At 49.9% G+C, this 17,730-nt stretch overlaps 1 protein-coding gene across 1 annotated transcript in view; it reads right to left on the bottom strand.

Moving 5' to 3' along the window:
- LOC140404691 (latent-transforming growth factor beta-binding protein 2-like) overlaps positions 1-17,730 on the bottom strand; it is a 685,726-nt gene that overhangs the window by 48,899 nt on the left and 619,097 nt on the right. Inside the window, exons 29-32 of the mRNA XM_072493356.1 lie at positions 13,176-13,388; positions 4,797-4,883; positions 3,856-3,984; positions 2,763-2,903 (exon numbers count right to left, since the gene is read on the bottom strand). Coding sequence (XP_072349457.1) covers positions 2,763-2,903; positions 3,856-3,984; positions 4,797-4,883; positions 13,176-13,388 — 570 coding nt within the window. The remainder of the gene's footprint in view (positions 1-2,762; positions 2,904-3,855; positions 3,985-4,796; positions 4,884-13,175; positions 13,389-17,730) is intronic.

Raw genomic sequence — 17,730 nt, 5'->3', positions numbered from 1 at the left:
CGGGGTTATATTAGCTACCCTCCAATCTTTAGGAATAATTCCAGAGTCCAAAGAACTTTGGAAAATGACCACCAATGGATCTACTAATTCTAGGGCCATGTCCTGAGGTATTCTGGGATGACGATTATCAGGCCCTGAAGATTTATCCGCCTTCAATCCCATTAATTTCCCCAAAACCATTTTTCTACCAATATTAATTTCCTTCAGCTCCTCACTAAAGCTTGTGTTTCTCAGAATTTCCGGTACATTATTCATGTCTTCCTTTGCGAAGGCAGAAGCAAAGTCCGAATTTAGTTCCTCAGCCATTTCTTTGTTCCCCATTATGAATTCCCCCTTTCTGACTGTAAGGGGCCTACATTAGTTTCTATCAATCTTTTTCTCTTTTCATACTGTTGGGGAATATTAAAACCAAGTTTTGAAAATATTGTTAAAATAAATGCCTTTCGTACCCTGCCCTGCAGAACTGAATGGCTCTGGACTATGAAAAGGATTGAACATATACCCTGATAGGGGCAGAGTGCTGAACATATATCCCGGACAGTCCCAAGGAAATTGCTAATTTAGCAGAGCACATCCAAAAGAAAGTAAAAAGGCACAAACAGCCACCACCCAACACCTTGTGGAGTTGGGCAACTGGATGGCTGGGCTCTGTGGGAACCTGTTTAGTTCAAGGCTTGATCTTGTTCTTCATTGTCATTCTTATTCTGTAGTGTGTTTTTATGCTTATTAAGTGTTGCTGTGAACAATTAACTAAAGCCCCTGCTAAGGTTATGCCTCTCAAGACTACCTGACATCTCCTTTTGCCTAATAAGCATGCTTCCTGTATTTAAAGGATTGTAACAGCTTATCGGCTTGCCCTTTCCAGTGTTGAAGGCTGTTCCTAAAGAAATGGACCACCAAAGGCATCTCTGAATGTATTCCTCTGCGATATTTTCCGCTTGCTTGCTTTACTGATTCATTCTTTTTAAACATTTTTTTTCGAAGAATCAAAGAGGGGATTGTGGGGAAATATTAAAACCAACTTTTGAAAATATTGTAACTGTAGGAAAGTATACTGTGGCAACATATCAGCTTTTCAGAAATCAGACTACAGATGTGATAATTTAACAAAGTAAGCACAGCCAGTACCAGTGTGAGTGATGGTATGGAGCACCATTCAGAAGTCACAATTCAAAACTTGTAAGCCAATAGGGGGCATAGAGGGGGGCAGTACCAAAAACGTGCAGGTATAAAGTTCTTGGTGCACGTGTTTCCCGTTCTTCTTTGTTCTCTTTCCATTGTTTTCTTCTTTATGTCCTGCTGGGTTTTATTTCTTTTGTTTGTATTTGAACATGTACTAAACAAGTTTTTGCAATAAACTCAATCTCAAACTACTACCGAACCCCGTCTCTTATTTGAAAATAAGAGATCCCACTCCGACCTTTAGAATATTTTACAGTCAGTTTTTACTTTCCTTATCCCAGAATACTTAAGGAAGTGGCTCTAGAAATAGTAGATCCATTGGTGGTCATTTTACAAAATTCTTTGGACTCTGGAATGGTTCCTCCAGATTGGAGGGTAGCAAATGTAACCCCACTGTTTGAAAAGGGAGGTGTAGATAAAACAGGGAACTATAAACCAGTGACCCTAATGTCGGTAGTAGGGAAGTTGCTGGAGTCCATTATCAAGGATTCATAGTATAGCTTAGCATTTGGAAAGCAGTGGTGTAATCAGACAAAGTCAGCATGGATTTATGAAAGGAAATTTATGCTACACAAATCTACTAGAATTCTTTGTTGTTTGATGATCTGTATACACCCCATGAAAGTTTTTTGCCCATTGGTGTTTCTTAATTCAACCCATACAGATTCCACTTTGTCTGTGCTAATATCTTTCCTGAATATTGTATCAACATGTACATTAATCAACAATGCAACTCCACCACCTCTTCCTTCCTATCTGTCCTTCCTAAAAACTGAATAGCCCTCAAAGTTTAGTTCCCATCTTTGGAGCCATGTCTCTATAATCCCAACTATATCATACCCCTTTACACCTATCTGCACAACTAGTTCATCCATTTTAATTCGAATGCTCCGAGCATTCAGGTACAAAACCTTAAGGCTGGTCCTTTTAACGTTCCTTGTCCCATCCCTTCTATTTTTAACAGTGTCATTATCGGACAATATTGTTCCCAAGTCTTTGTCAATATTGCTCTCAAATCAGTAATTGGAAGGGATGTGAGAATAGGTTGACATCAGTCTCCACAGCTCAATGTCCATGGCAAGGATCTTGATAGAAAACAATTCCTTCCGATGGAACTTTGCCTGCTTTCTGTCCATGTTGACATATATAAAGACCCCAAATTCAGTGTATGAAAAATGTAAAAGCAAACGCAATCAACCCAAGCATCATAGACATGACAACATTTCAACTGGTTTCCTTTGACACATAACTGAAAAGTGAACCATGCAGTTCAATCTCCGATGTTATCTGATATCATTAGGATAGCTAATATTGGTTTAGATTTCTCTGGAATTAAAGGGAAAAAACAGCTAATAAACATGTACATACATGGGAACTTCAAGGGAAGAGGGTTGGTTTCAACCATGGTATTATCTATGATTTAATGACCGTGTAGATCAAATTAAGAACAGGGTTGTGGAGAGTTGTCAGTGCTGATGGAGGGTGGGGAAGGAGGTGAGGGATCCTCTTAAATTTCTAGCAACTTGGAACAAATGTACAATTATCAATACATTACAAATAGTATGGGAACTTATATTTACCCCCTGATTCTGTGCCATTTATACATCTTTTGCGTGTTACATCCAGGGTAAGTGGTGGGCTGCAGAAACAATTAAAAGCTCCTGGTGTATTGACACACTCTCCATTCACACAAGTATTTTCATCCTGACACTCATCAATATCTAAATAAATAATGACAAATAAAGGGAATAAATAAGTTATTCCTTGAGAATGATATATCAACATTTACCAATCTCTACAAGTCATTTAGTACTTTCCCCAGGTGATAACGATTTCTGAAAATCATTTATGCAATTATCTTTTGGCTGCAAATCTTTTATTTACATTGTTGCAATGAAAGTATAGAATGCAGGGGCAAGCAGCATTGTGTGTGAATAATGGGTGTGCATTCTTCCAAATCTGACTGTGTAAATTTATCTTCAAAACATAGAAAATGTGTTCTTAAATGGAATGTTTTAAAAATTGGATGCCGACTTAGTGTTTACATATTCCCAAAAGCAACCATAGATCTCTACAATGCAGAAGGAGACCATTCGCTCCATCACGTCTGCACCGGCCCATGGAAAGAGCACCCTACTTAAGCCTATATCTCCACCATATCCCTATAACCCAGTAACCCCACCTAACCTTTTGGACACTAAGGGGCAATTTACCATGGCCAATCTACCAACCTGCTCATCCTTGGACTGTGGGAGGAAACTGGAGCACCCGGAGGAAACCCATGCAGACACAGGGAGAAAGTGAAAACTCCACAGTCACCTGAGGCCAGAATTGAACCTGGGTTCCTGGAGCTGTGAGGCAGCAGTGCTAATCACTGTGCCACCGTGCTGCCCAGCACTCATGGAATACACTACAGGTGCACAGCCTGTGATTTTCAATACCTATAATGAATGGATGTAAAAATTCCAGGCTGTACACCAAACAGTTAACACCATGTTCCATTAGTGAGTGTTGCTTCCCACTAGATTTGTGGAATCTATATTACTTAGGGAGCTTGCATGTCAGTAACGTTTATAAAAAAGTGTATAATTTACTGCATGCTTATTGGGCACAGTCACTTAAATACATTTGTAGGCACACATAACTATATTCATGCTAATAGCTCAAACTTACCTACGCATTCCAGTCTCACATTGTCATAGTAAAATCCTGTGCCACAATAACAGGCATAGTCACCTATATTATTCACACAGTGCCCATTCTTGCAAATTTCTGATCCAAACATTGCACATTCATCTGCATCTACAGGTGGGAAAAAGCACAATATTTTAGAGGCATTGTTTTAAAGTTTCCAGTCCTGGTGAAGTTCAGAGCTGAACGATTAGTAAGGAGTACAAAGCAATCCAGAGATGTAAGTCAACCAACAAAGTGTTATACCTAAAGTGTTACATCTGAAGTATGACAGCAAATTTGTGATAAAAGAAAGGAAACGTTACAAGAGTTCAGGTGACTTGTTGGGGTGGACACACTAAGTAATTTCTTCACATGTTCTGCAACAATCACCCATTGTGAGCTCTGTGTGAGCTAAGTACAGTAGGAAGCACAATCTGAGTTTAATTTATAGTTTGATAAAGTGAAAGAAGCTTTTATTTGTGGCTGGTTCTGAAATAACTGATCTGTGAATTCTTGATGTTGGCATTGGGTTCCCAGAAATGTGACATTGGCCTGGATTTTATAGGGTGCCTGCACCCTCCCCCACCAAACTGGGATAAAGATCAAGGCCAATCAAACGGTGGCAAATCACTGGTCACCACCATGAGTGGCTGGTAATTGGTCATTTAAGTGCTTCAATTAGGCCACAGGCAGGCGAGCCTCCTGATGCTCAGCGCTGGTAAAATCACGGTGGGGAGAGGGCAGGTGAGTAGGCGGTGGGCATGCAACCCATGGATATTTGCAGGCCTCCTACCTGCATACCTGTTGTTGAGGGGGCTGTAAAACCCAGCCAAATATAAAATTTTCCAGTACTAACATTGTTGCATGCACGTTTGCAGAACTTCACTATTAAGATCGATTGCTGCCAAATCAACTGATTTGGGCTACTTGTGAAGACTCACCTCCATAATTTTGTGATCCAAAGCTAAAAGAACCAATCTGAAATGGAATGAATCCTTTGCCATCTGGACAAATTTCATTATATTCATCTGAATTAAAGCAAAAAGAACAATTACTAATGATGCAGTTGCGGCTAATAAATGGTCAGAATAATAATTTGATCAGATACCAACATAATAATTGATTGTTTCACTGCCCTGTTGTATTAAAATGGAACCATGGGAATCCTATTGCTGGCTCTGTAGTACCCATACACATCCTGAAAGTGATGGTGACTGAACACTGGGTAATTATCATGGTGTATCCTCAGCCGTCTGCTTTTATATGGATTTCATTGCCTTTTAATTAAGTGTTATTTGACACACCCATTCACCTGATCATCCTGCGACTGCTATCCTCATGAGTGGCTCTTCCAGTTCTGATGTGGTATCTGGGGTAATTTACCCTTTTCAATTTGGGATTTGCACTGCTCTCCTTGGGCTAGGTAAAGGTAAAGTCCCTGCTTTGAGTGGCTCTACCAAGGTAAAGTCGCCATAGTCCCAGATGACCACAGGCTGCTTTCCACTTTGAGGGGGAAAGCTGACTGGTGGTGATTTAACCACACCTTAGACAATGGTCAAGGTTGAGAAGGCGAGCCTTCGGACTTCCAGTGGCGGCCACAGAGTGAGCGGTCGCACATTTGGTAGCTCCCGCTCAAAGTGGAATTTTTCTGCCCTTTCCCCGTCTGAACTTTGGATGAAAGAGGTGTAGGAGTGCCAGGCGAAGGTGTAACTCCTCTGGTGTGGCTGGTGGATGGATCCACGAGCTAGGAGTGGGTCGAGAAGAAAGGAGCTGGTGGAACAGGAGAGTCTTCGTGCACCACAGGTGAAGGTAGCGGAGGGCAAAGGGACTGTCATGCCCACCCAAATGTCAACAGAGAAGCTGGTGGACTTTTTAAATGAGAAGTTCAACTAGCAAAGAAGGGAAGTCATGGAGGACCTGGCCAAGATGGTTAAGCCACTCAAAGCAGGGGTTGACCGAGTGGAGCAGAGGTTGGAGTCCCAGGGCCAGGCAATCCAGAAAGTGGAGGAGGCGGTGGGGGAGCACGAGGAGCAGATCGTCGTTTTGGTGGCTGAGGTGGGGGTGATGCGGGAGACCCAAAAGAGGCTGATGGAAAAGGTGGAGGCTCTGGAGACTCGCTCAAGGCGGCCAAATTTGAGGATCGTGGGAATTCCCGAAGGCATCGAAGTGTACCAAGACACTTGGCGAAGAGGAGGCCGAGTTTAATCGGGTCAAGGCTGCCCTCTTCAGCCCCTGCCTAAGGCCTCAATCCTCCTACCCCCCACTAATTCCCCTTACGGAGTTTTATAAAAGGTTTTGGGGGGGACCTTGGGTCATTGCTGGTGAGGGCATACAATGAGGCTAGGGAGAGGGGGGAACTACCCTACACTATCCGTCTCCCTGATATTGAAAAAATATAAGAATCTGGGGCAGTGTGGATCGTACCGTCCAATATCGTTGCTGAATTTGGCGAAGGTGTTGGCTTCGCGAATTGAGGACTGTGTCCCGGGTGTGATAGGTGAGGACCAAACAGGTTCGTGAAAGGGCGACAGTTGTCGGCAAATGTGAAGAGGTCGCTTAACCTGATTATGATGACCCCGGAGGGGCAGGAAGTGGACGTGGCAGTGGCGATGGACGCAGAGAAGGTTTTCGACCAGGTGGAGAGGAAATATCTGTGGGAGATGCTGGGTCGGTTTGGGTTTGGGCAGGGGTTTGAGGACTGGGTCCAATTGCTGTACAAGGCACAGATCACAAATGTGCGGGCGAACCGGGTGAGTTTGGGGTGCACCACGGGACAAGGCAGGGGTGCCCACTCTCCCCATTGCTTTTTGCCTTGGCTATAGAGCCATTGGCAATGGCGCTTAGATTGTTGAGGGATTGGAAAGGGATTATGTGGGGGGGGGGGCGTCGTGCAGATGGTTTTGTTGCACGTGGACGACCTGTTGTTTTAGATTTCGGACCCATCGGGGGCATTGGCAGCATTCTGGGGATTTTGGAGGTCTTTGGTCAGTTCCCGGCTTTAAGTTGAACATGTGAAAGAGCAAGGTGTTCCCGATTGAGATCAGAGGCCAGGAGAGGAGGTTGGGGAGCTGCCATTTATGGTGGTGTGTCCGAGCTTCAGATACTTGGGCATCCAGGTGACATGGGATTGGACGGAGTTACAGAAGTTAAATTTGACTCGGCTGGTGGAACAGATGAAGGGGGATATTAAGAGATGGGTTGTGCTGCTACTGTCGTTGACAGGACGGGTACAGATAGTGAAGATGACAGTTCTTGTTTATATTGTAGAACCTTCCAATCTTTGTCCTGAAGTCATTCTTTAAGAAGATGTAGCGCACAAAGACTCCGAGAGACGAATAGAGTGAAGTCGATGAGGCTTTATTAAGCGTGACTGTTTCCCCCGCAGTTCAGTAGTAGACTGCCTGCGGGGGAGGACTCCTGGTACTTATACTCCGCCTTCAGGGCGGAGCTAGAGGTCAACGTCCAACCAGGACCTGGGATCTGTCAGCCAATGACATCACGGCTTCACAGTCCCACATGACCCCTAATGCATACTACCACATTCACCCCTTGTTAAAAATGAACCCGGCGGGGTGATGCTTCGCATGGTGGTAAGGGTTTACAAGGCTGGGCCTGGGAGGAAAACTTTCACATGTTATAACAGTATGTACAAGGTTTTTTTTTGTTTCAAACTATTTACAGTAATCGTCAGGAATAGACAAAATGTTCTCGTTAAAAGTCCACATTGTACTGTTAGATCGACGCCACGAGTCGGTCGGGCAGTCTGGTCGTCCGTGTCGATCGCCTCGGCCCCGGTGGTGGTGGTGGTGCTTGTTCCGGTGTTGTCTTCTCCGGGAGCCTTACGGTTTGAGCTTGGGCTTCATTCCTGGTCGGGCCTGGGAGGAGGACTGATCCTCCTGGGAAGGGGGCGGTCGCGGGGTGCGGCAGTGGCAGGAAGGGGGGAGGGTTGGGTGATTGGTGTCGGGGGGGGTGTGTGTGTTGCCGGCGGGCGCCAGATCTCGCAGAGAGACCGTGTCCTGTCAGCCGTCGGGGTAGTCCACGTAAGCGTACTGCGGGTTCGCATGAAGGAGGTGGACCCTTTTGACCAACGGGTCCGACTTGTGCGCCCGCACGTGCTTTCGGAGCAAGATGGGTCCTGGGGCTGCCAGCCAGGTCGGCAGCGACGTTCCAGAGGAGGACTTCCTGAGGAAGACAAGGAGGCGCTCATGAGGCGTTTGGTTAGTGCTAGTACAGAGAAGTGACCGGATGGAGTGGAGAGCGTCCGGGAGGACCTCCTGCCACCGTGAAACTGGGAGGTCCCTGGACCGTAGGGCCAGTAGGACGGTCTTCCAGACCGTGCCGTTCTCCCTCTCTACTTGCCCGTTCCCCTGGGGGTTGTAGCTGGTCGTCCTGCTCGAGGCTATCCCGTTGCTGAGCAGGAACTGGCGCAGCTCGTCACACATGAAGGAGGACCCCCTGTCGCTGTGGACGTATGCGGGGCAACCGAACAGTGTGAATATGGTGTTCAGGGCTTTAACGACTGTGGCCGCGGTCATGTCAGAACAGGGGATGGCGAATAGGAAGCGGGAGTACTCGTCCACCACATTAAGGAAGTATATGTTGCGGTCGGTGGAGGGGAGGGGTCCTTTGAAATCCAGACTAAGGCGTTCAAAGGGGCGGGAAGCCTTAATCAGGTGCACACCATCCGGCCTGAAAAAATGCGGTTTGCACTCTGCACAGATGTGGCAGTTCCTTGTGACTGTACGGACCTCCTCTAAGGAGTATGGGAGGTTGCGGGACTTGATAAAGTGGTAAAACCGAGTGACCCCCGGGTGGCAGAGGTCCTCGTGGAGGGTTTGGAGGCAGTTAATTTGTGCGTTGGCACATGTGCCGCGGGATAGGGCATCGGACGGCTCGTTCAGCTTTCCGGGACGATACAAGATTTCGTAGTTGAAGTTGGAGAGCTCGATCCTCCACCTTAAGATCTTGTCGTTTTTGATTTTGCCCCGCTGTGCATTATCGAACATGAAGGCTACCGACCGTTGGTCCGTGAGGAGAGTGAATCTCCTGCCGGCCAGGTAATGCCTCCAATGTCGCACAGCTTCCACTATGGCTTGGGCTTCCTTTTCCACTGAGGAGTGGCGGATTTCTGAAGCGTGGAGGGTTCGGGAGAAAAAGGCCACGGGTCTGCCCGCTTGGTTAAGGGTGGCCGCTAGAGCTACGTCGGAGGCGTCGCTCTCGACCCGGAAGGGGAGGGACTCGTCGATGGCGCGCATCGTGGCCTTTGCGATATCCGCTTTGATGCGGCTGAAGGCCTGGCAAGCCTCTGTCGACAGAGGGAAGGTCGTGGTCTGTATTAGGGGGCGGGCCTTGTCTGCGTACTGGGGGACCCACTGGGCGTAGTATGAAAAAAACCCCAGGCAGCGTTTCAGGGCTTTTGAGCAGTGCGGGAGGGGAAATTCCATGAGGGCGCGCATACGTTCGGGGTCGGGGCCTATTATCCCATTGCGCACTACGTAGCCCAGGATGGCTAGCCGGTTGGTGCTAAAAACGCACTTGTCCTCGTTGTACGTGAGGTTCAAGGCTTTAGCGGTCTGGAGGAATTTTTGGAGGTTGGCGTCGTGGTCCTGCTGATCGTGGCCGCAGATGGTTACATTGTCGAGATACGGGAACGTGGCCCGCAACCCGTGTTGATCAACCATTCGGTCCATCTCTCGTTAGAAGACCGAGACCCCGTTTGTGACGCCAAATGGGACCCTTCGGAAATGGTATAATCGCCCGTCTGCCTCGAAGGCTGTGTACTTGCGGTCACTTGGGCGGATGGGGAGCTGATGGTAGGCGGACTTGAGGTCCACGGTGGAGAAGACTTTATATTGGGCAATCCGATTGACCATGTCGGATATGCGGGGGAGAGGGTACGCGTCTAGTTGTGTGTACCTGTTGATGGTCTGGCTATAGTCTATGACCATCCTTTGCTTCTCCCCTGTCTTTACTACTACCACCTGTGCTCTCCAGGGACTATTGCTGGCCTGGATTATGCCTTCCTTTAGTAGCCGCTAGACTTCGGACCGAATGAAGGTCCGGTCCTGTGCGCTGTACCGTCTGCTCCTAGTGGCGACGGGTTTGCAATCCAGGGTGAGGTTTGCAAACAAGGACGGGGGTTGCACCTTGAGGGTTGCGAGGCCGCAGATAGTGAGTGGGGGTATTGGGCCGCCGAATTTGAAGGTAAGGCTCTGTAGATTGCACTGGAAGTCTAATCCCAGTAATGTGGGGGCGCAGAGTTGGGGAAGGACGTAGAGCCTGTAGTTTTTGAACTCCCTCCCCTGCACCGTTAGGGTAACTATGCAGAAGCCTTTGATCTGTACGGAGTGGGATCCTGCAGCTAGGGAAATCTTTTGTGCGCTGGGATGGGTGGTCAAAGAACAGCATCTTACCGTGTCGGGGTGGATAAAGCTCTCCGTGCTCCCGGAGTCGACTAGGCATGGTGTCTCGTGCCCGTTTATCAGCACCGTTGTCGTCGTCGTCTGGAGTGTCCGGGGCCGAGCTTGGTCCAGCGTTATTGAAGCGAGACGTGGTTGTAGTAGTTGAGCGTCTTCTTCGAACCCCGTGGAGCCGTTGACACTGGGGTCCGTTGTTGCCGTCCAAGATGGCGTCGGGGGTGAACAAAATGGCTGCCCCCATGCATCGCACATGGCTGGGGGGTCACAAGATGGCGGCAGGGGTGGACAAAATGGCCGCCCCCCTGCGTCGTACAGGTCTGGGGTGGTCCAAGATGGCGGCGCCCTTCCTCCCCTCATCGTGGCCGGGACCCAAAATGGCTGCGCCTGCAGGTCGCACATGGGGCGCTGGGGGGGTTGGGGAGCGTTAGGAACGCGCGAGGCTCCCTCATCTCTAGGGACAGTGATGGTCGGGACCCAAATTGGTAGCGCCGGCGGGTCATACGTGGGGCGCGGGGGGGGGGGGGGTTGGGGGGCGTTAGAGCCGCGCAGAACTCCCTCTTCTCCGGGGAGAGCGGTAGTCGGGACCCAAAGTGGTAGCGCCGGCGGGTCATACATGGGGCGCGGGGGGGGTTGTTGGGGAGCGTAAGCGGCGTGCAGGGCTCCCTGTTCTCCCGGGACTGCGGTGGTCGGGACCCAGAGTGGCTGCGCCTGCGGGTCGTACATGGGGCGCAGGGGGAGTTGGGGAGCGTAAGCGGCGTGCAGGGCTCCCTGTTCTCCCGGGACAGCGGCGACCTCGCGGGACCGGCACACAACCGCGAAATGGCCCTTTTTCCCGCAGCTCTTGCAGATCGCTGCGCGGGCCGGGCAGCGCTGCCGGGGGTGTTTCGCCTGGCCGCAGAAATAGCAGCGGGCGCCCCCGGTGCGACTTGGCGTTTGGACCGCGCAAGCCTGTGGGGTGTCCGGGGGGGGGGGTTGGGTTTGTCGCGACGGGTACGTATGGAGCCCATGGGCTGCCGCGCGGTCGGGGCCGTAGGCGCGGGTATTTCGCGCGGCCACATCTAGGGAGGCTGCTAGGGCCCGTGCCTCTGAGAGTCCTAGCGACTCTTTTTCCAGAAGTCTTTGGCGGATTTGGGAGGAGTTCATATCTGCCACAAAAGCATCGCGCATTAACATGTCCGTGTGTTCATTTGCGTTCACCGACGGGCAGCTGCAGGCTCGTCCCAAAATTAGTAGCGCGGCGTAGAATTCATCTATCGATTCTCCGGGACTTTGCCGTCTCGTTGCGAGTTGATAGCGAGCGTAGATCTGGTTTACTGGGCGGATATAGAGACTTTTTAGTGCTGCGAACGCCGTCTGGAAATCCTCTGCGTCTTCGATGAAAGAGAAAATCTCCGTGCTTAACCTCGAGTGCAGGACCTGTAGTTTTTGGTCTTCTGTGACCCGGCCGGTGGCCGTTCTGAGGTAGGCCTCAAAACAAGTCTGCCAGTGCTTGAAAGCTGCTGCCGCGTTCACTGCGTGGGGGCTGATCCTCAGGCATTCCGGGATGATCCTGAGCTCCATAGTCCTTTTTAGTCACGCTTAATAAATTGTAGCGCACAAAGACTCCGAGAGACGAATAGAGTGAAGTCGATGAGGCTTTATTAAGCGTGACTGTTTCCCCCGTAGTTCAGTAGTAGACTGCCTGCGGGGGAGGACTCCAGGTACTTATACTCCGCCTTCAGGGCGGAGCTAGAGGTCAACGTCCAACCAGGACCCGGGATCTGTCAGCCAATGACATCATGGCTTCACAGTCCCACATGACCCCTAATGCATACTACCACAGAAGATTAACGCATTGATCTTAGGGTTTGTATGGGTGGGGAAGACCCAGCGGGTGAAGAAGGTTTTTTGGAGCGGGGGCGAGCAGGGGTGTGGGGTGTTGGCACTGCTGAATATAATGCATTACTACTGGCCGGCTAAAATCGCTATGGTAGTGGGGGAGAGGTCGGAATGGGTACGGATGGAGGTGGCTTCTTGTAGGGGAACAAAGTTAATGGCATTGTTGACAACGGCTCTGCCGTTTTCGGCAGCCAGGTACTCCATGAGCCCAGTGGTGGTGTCGGCCTTGAGGTATGGGACCAGTGGAGGCAGCATTTGAGACTGGAGGGTGTCTCGATGTGGGCACCGATCAGTTTGTACCGGGGGGTCTGGATGCGAGGTTTTGGGGTGGCGGCAGGCAGGGATTGAACGATTTGGGGACCTGTTCATAGGGAAGCTTTGTGAAATTGGACCTGGAGGAGGAATACGAGCTGCCCAGGGGGAATGGTTTTAGGTACTTGCAGGATTTCATGAGGAGGGAAGCGGCTTCCTTTCCTTTCTTTTCCCAGGTTGCCGCCCTTGGGCCTGCAAGATAAGGTGTTGTCGAGGGAGGGGGCAGGGATGTGGGAGGAGGCCCTGCGGAGGGTGAGTGTGTCAATCTTCACTATGAATGGCTATAATGCTTCTGGTGCGGGTGCTCTGTTAGGATAGTGTGTGACTAGGAGAGGAACGTGAAGGTTAGAATGGTCCTACAATGCAGATGATTTTGTCTTTTCCGGTGTAGATTTTAGAGGGAGGTGAATTTCAATTAACTAGCAGAACTGTCATAAGTAGAGTGTCGTTCCTTTCAGAAAATGTTATTAAAACTAAACTCCAAAAAACAGCTGTACAATTACCTTTTTCTATAGCATTCATTGGACAGATACACCCAGAGGTTCTTAGTTTAAAATTTACATTAAATATGGTTTAAACTCTCATTGCAGTTAAACACACTTATCAAGAAATGCTGAAAGATAACATTTTATCGTTATTTTAGCTTCTAGCACTCCAACACCATTTCAACTGAGTAATGTGCGTAAGTACAAGTTTTGAGAATGATTTTACCTGTGTTGATTATGGGACAGGGGTGAACTTCACAATTGTCACCCCAACCAACTCCAACAGTACAGCAGCATTCCTCTTTTGTGATGTTCCGGGATAGCAAATTATCACAGAAGTTTTCATCATTCAGATTGTAGTAGCATTCCTTCAAATCTCCCTTTGCAGGTGCTGACATCCTGGGTAACTCTGGCACTATTGACACTCCTGGTGTGTCCTCTATTGTATTGACAGATAAAGATGTGAAATATAACTGATCAGAATTAGCCCAAAAATGTAAGTACATTGCTGTTGTGCAGTAGCAATCTGCGCTGGTCCACTATGAAGGTCAAGTTAACTGGCCGTGACTTTTTTTATTGTTCTTTCACAGGATGTGGATGTTGCTGGCTGGACCAGCATTTATTGCCCAACCCTAATTGCCCTCGTGAAGGTGGTGGTGAGTCACCTTCTTGAACTGCTGCAGACCATGTGAACATCCACAATGCTGTTATAGAGGGAGTTCAAGGATTTTGAACCAGTACACCGAAGGACCCAGATATTTGATAAAATCAGAAAAGTTTACCAAGGCTTCCGGTGGCGGCCATGGAGTGAGTAGTCGCATATTTGGCAGCTCCAGCTCATGGTGGTCTTTTTGTGGCTTTTACGCCGGTTTTTCGCAGGAACTTTGTAAGAAAAAGATGCAGAAGTAAGAGCAGAAGAGAGTGACCCTAGTTGATGGAGCTGCGGTCCAAAAGTGCCCGGAAAAAAGTGAACCTGTTGGGTGAGGCGCGCAAGAAACTGACAGCGCACGCAGAGATGGCGGACGTGCAGGGTCTGACCCCGTCGGCTCAGTGGTCGATGGACCAGTTGGTGAGCTTCCTGAATGAGAAGTTCACCCAACTGCGGAGGACCTAGCCTGGGCGGTGGACTCAATCAAGGCAGTGGTTGACCATGTGGAGACGAGACTGGAGGCCCAGGGACAGGCGATTCAGAGGCTAGAGGAGCAGGCGGGAGAGGAGGACCAGTCCACCTCGATGGCAGCAGAGATTGGGCTGATGTGTGACCAGCAGAAGCGACTGGTGGAGAAGGTGGAGGACCTGGAGAATCGTTCACGGAGGCAGAACATTCGGATCGTGGGTCTGCCGGACGGATTGGATGCGGGGTACGTACGTCCGGAAGATGCTGGAGAAGCTGCTTGGGGAAGGTGCGTCCGACCGACCTACGGAGATGGATCGGGGCCCACAGGGCGCTAATGTGCAAACCCCAGCGGGAAGAGTCGCCGAGGGCGATGGTTCCTGGACAAGGTTTCCTGCATTGGTTCCTGGACAAGGCACACATCATGAGGTGGGCTAGGCAGGCGAGGTGATGCACTTGGGAAGACGTTGAGATTCGGGTGAACCAGGACCTGGGGGCAGGGTTGGCGAAGAGGAGGGCGAGCTTTAATAAGGTCAAGTCGGCCCTGTACAACAAGGGCGTAAGGTTCAGGCTACTGTACCCGGCCTGCCTATGGGTGACCTATTGAGGTCGGGAGTTGTACTTTGGCTCGGCGGAGGAGGCAGCGGACTTTATGAAGTAGAATGGACTGGCAGGAGAAGGATGATCTTGAACTTTGATTGAGGATATCTGAACTATATCGTGAAAAAGTTTGGGTTTATGTTGTTTGGATCTTTTTTCATTTTCTTCTCCATTTTTCAGTTCTGGTTGGGGTTAGGCCGGTATACTGTGCTTTGCTAAGGGATGAGGGGTGGGCCTTTGTGTTCGGACCTTGTGAGGAACTGTTTGTTTGTTTTTACTTCTTGCCTTTGGCTTGACTGTTTGCACAAAGAGCGGGGAGAGGGGAATGAGTGGGGGATGCTAGGCACCATGGGCGGGGGCTGCCAGGCTAGCTGGGCGGGCTAGTTCAAAGTAGGGGGTGAGCTGAAGATCAATGGAGGGAGGGGGATGCGAGGTGGAGTGGGAGTGTGAGTGCGGGGGTGGGGTGGGGGGGGGGGGTTTGGGATTATACTGCTGACGATGAGGGGACATTCAAACTGGAGGAGGGTTGATGACGGTAGTTGCCCGAGGGCGGGCCAGGGGAGGTGTAGGACATGGGCCGCAGACTGGCCTCGGAGAGGTTATGGTTGATCGGCAGGAGAGAGGGTGGTGCACCCGACCAGGCTGGTCACGTGGAACATTCAGGGACTGAATGGGCCAGTCAAAAGGGCCCATGTGGTCACGCACTTGAGGCAACTGAAGGTGGATGTGGCCATGTTGCAGGAGACACATCTGAAGGTAGGGGACCAGGTTAGGTTAAGGAAGGGATGGGTTGGACAGGTTTTCCATTCGGGGTTAGATTTAAAAAGGAGGGGGAATGGCGATCTTGGTTAATAATCGGGTGGCATTCGAGGTGGGGAATTCGAAAAGCGGACCCGGGGGATTATGGTTAGTGGGAAACTGGAGGGAATGGCCGTGGTATTGGTAAATATATATGCCCTGAACTGGGATGACGTTAAGTTTGTTAGACGGGTACTGGGGAAGATCCCAGACCTAGATTCACATCGTCTGATTATGGGGGGGAAATTTCAATACGGTCCTGGAGTAAGGAGTTTTCATTCTACTCCCATGTGCATAAGGTGTATTCCCGGATAGACTTCTTTGTGATGGACAAACTGCTGCTGGCAGAGATGGCTGATGCTGAATATTCAGCAATAGTTGCGTCAAACCATGCCCCGCATTGGGTGGACTTACAAGTCAGCAAGGGAAAGGCCCAGCGCCCACAATGGAGGTTGGATGTGGGGCTGCTAGCGGAGGAGAAGGTATGTGAGCGGGTGAGGGAGGCCATTTGGGGATGTAAAGGGATCAATGACACTGGTGAGGTTTCTGCGGGGGTGGTTTGGGAGGCACTGAAGGCGGTTATTAGGGGGAGAATTCATCTAAATTCGGGCCCATAAGGAGAAAGCTGAGCGGGCGGAGTTGGACAGGCGAAATTTTACAGGTGGACTGGAGGTACGCGGAGTCTCCGGATGACGGGCCGTTGAAGGAACGGCAGAGACTGCAGCTGGAATTTGGGCTCCTGTCCACAGGTAAGGCGGAGGGACAGCTGAGGAGGATAAAGGGGGTGGTGTATGAATATGGGGAAAAAGCCAGCAGGATGCTGGTGCCCCAGCTGAGGAAACAGGAGGTGGCGATGGAGATTGGGGAAGTGAGAGATACAGGAGGGAAGGTGGGTTTTGGATCCGGTGTGGGTAAATGATGTGTTTCGTGAGTTTTATAATAAATTGTATAAATCGGAAACCCCAGCCGGGGAGGAGGATATGAAGCGATTTCTGGGAGGGCTGGAGTTCCCGAGGATAGATGAGGAGTTGGTGGAGGGTTTGGGAGCCCCAATTGGGCTTGGGGGCGATGGAATTGGGTAAAGCCCCGGGACCAGATGGATATCCGGTGGAGTTTTATAAAAGGTTTTCTGGGCTGTTGGGGCCGCTCTTGGTAAATGCTTTTAACGAGTCAAAGGAGCTGGGAGTGCTCCCCCCAATGTTATCGCAGGCATGGGTTTCCCTTATTTTGAAGCGGGATAAGGATCCAGAGAGCTGTGGCTCGTATAGGCTAATCGCTCTGTTAAATGTAGATACAAAATTGCTGGCAAAGATCTTAGCCACACGCATAGAGGATTATGTCCCGGGGTAATAGGGGAGGACCAGACGGGATTTATTAAGGGACGACACCTGACGTCCAACATTAGGCGGCTCCTAAATGTGATAATGATGCCTTCGGAGGGGCGCGGGGTCGAGATGGTAGTGGTCATGGATGCAGAAAAGGCCTTTGATTGGGTGGAGGTACTTGTGGGATGTTCTGAGGTTTGGGTTAGGACAGGGATTTGTGGAGCAGGTCCAGTTGCTATATCAGGCACCGGTGGTGAACATAAGGACAAACCGGGTTTGATCAGAGTATTTTAGTCTGTGTCGGGGGATGTGACAGGGGTGTCCACTCTCCTCACTACTATTTTCCCTGGCCAGAGAGCCTTTGGCAATGGTGCTGAGAGCATCGAACATTTGGTGTGGGATAATGAAAGAGGGAGTAGAACATAGGGTCTCGCTCTATATGGACGATTTGCTCCTTTATATAACAAACCCGTTGGGGGGGAATTGCAGGAATTATGGTTATATTGGAAGAATTTGGTCGGTTCTCAGGTTACAAACTGAATATATTGATGGTTAGGAAATGAGTAGTGGGGGAGGGGTCAGTGTGGGAGCGAGTAGAGGCGGCATCTTGCAAGGGCACGAGTCTGCAGGCTTTGTTCATGGCACCTCTGCCGTTCTTGCCGGCTCAGTACTCCATAAGCCCAGTGGTAGTGGCAGCCCTGAGAGTGTGGGGGATATGGAGGCAGCACATGAGACTGGAGGGAGCGCAGTGTAGTCACAGATCTGTGACAAGCACCGGTTCGCTCCGTGGGGACCTGGACGGAGGCTTCAGGAGGTGGCAGCGGGCAGGGATTGAGAGATTTGGGGATCTTTTCATTGAGGAGTGTTTTCCGAGCTTGGAGGAGCTAGAGCAGGAGTTTGAGTTGCTAGGTGGGAACGGGTTCTGGTACCTGCAGGTATGGGAT

Source organism: Scyliorhinus torazame, chromosome 2, assembly GCF_047496885.1.
Source record: "Scyliorhinus torazame isolate Kashiwa2021f chromosome 2, sScyTor2.1, whole genome shotgun sequence".
Lineage (NCBI taxonomy): Eukaryota > Metazoa > Chordata > Chondrichthyes > Carcharhiniformes > Scyliorhinidae > Scyliorhinus > Scyliorhinus torazame.
This window is presented reverse-complemented; position numbering and strand designations above follow the sequence as displayed.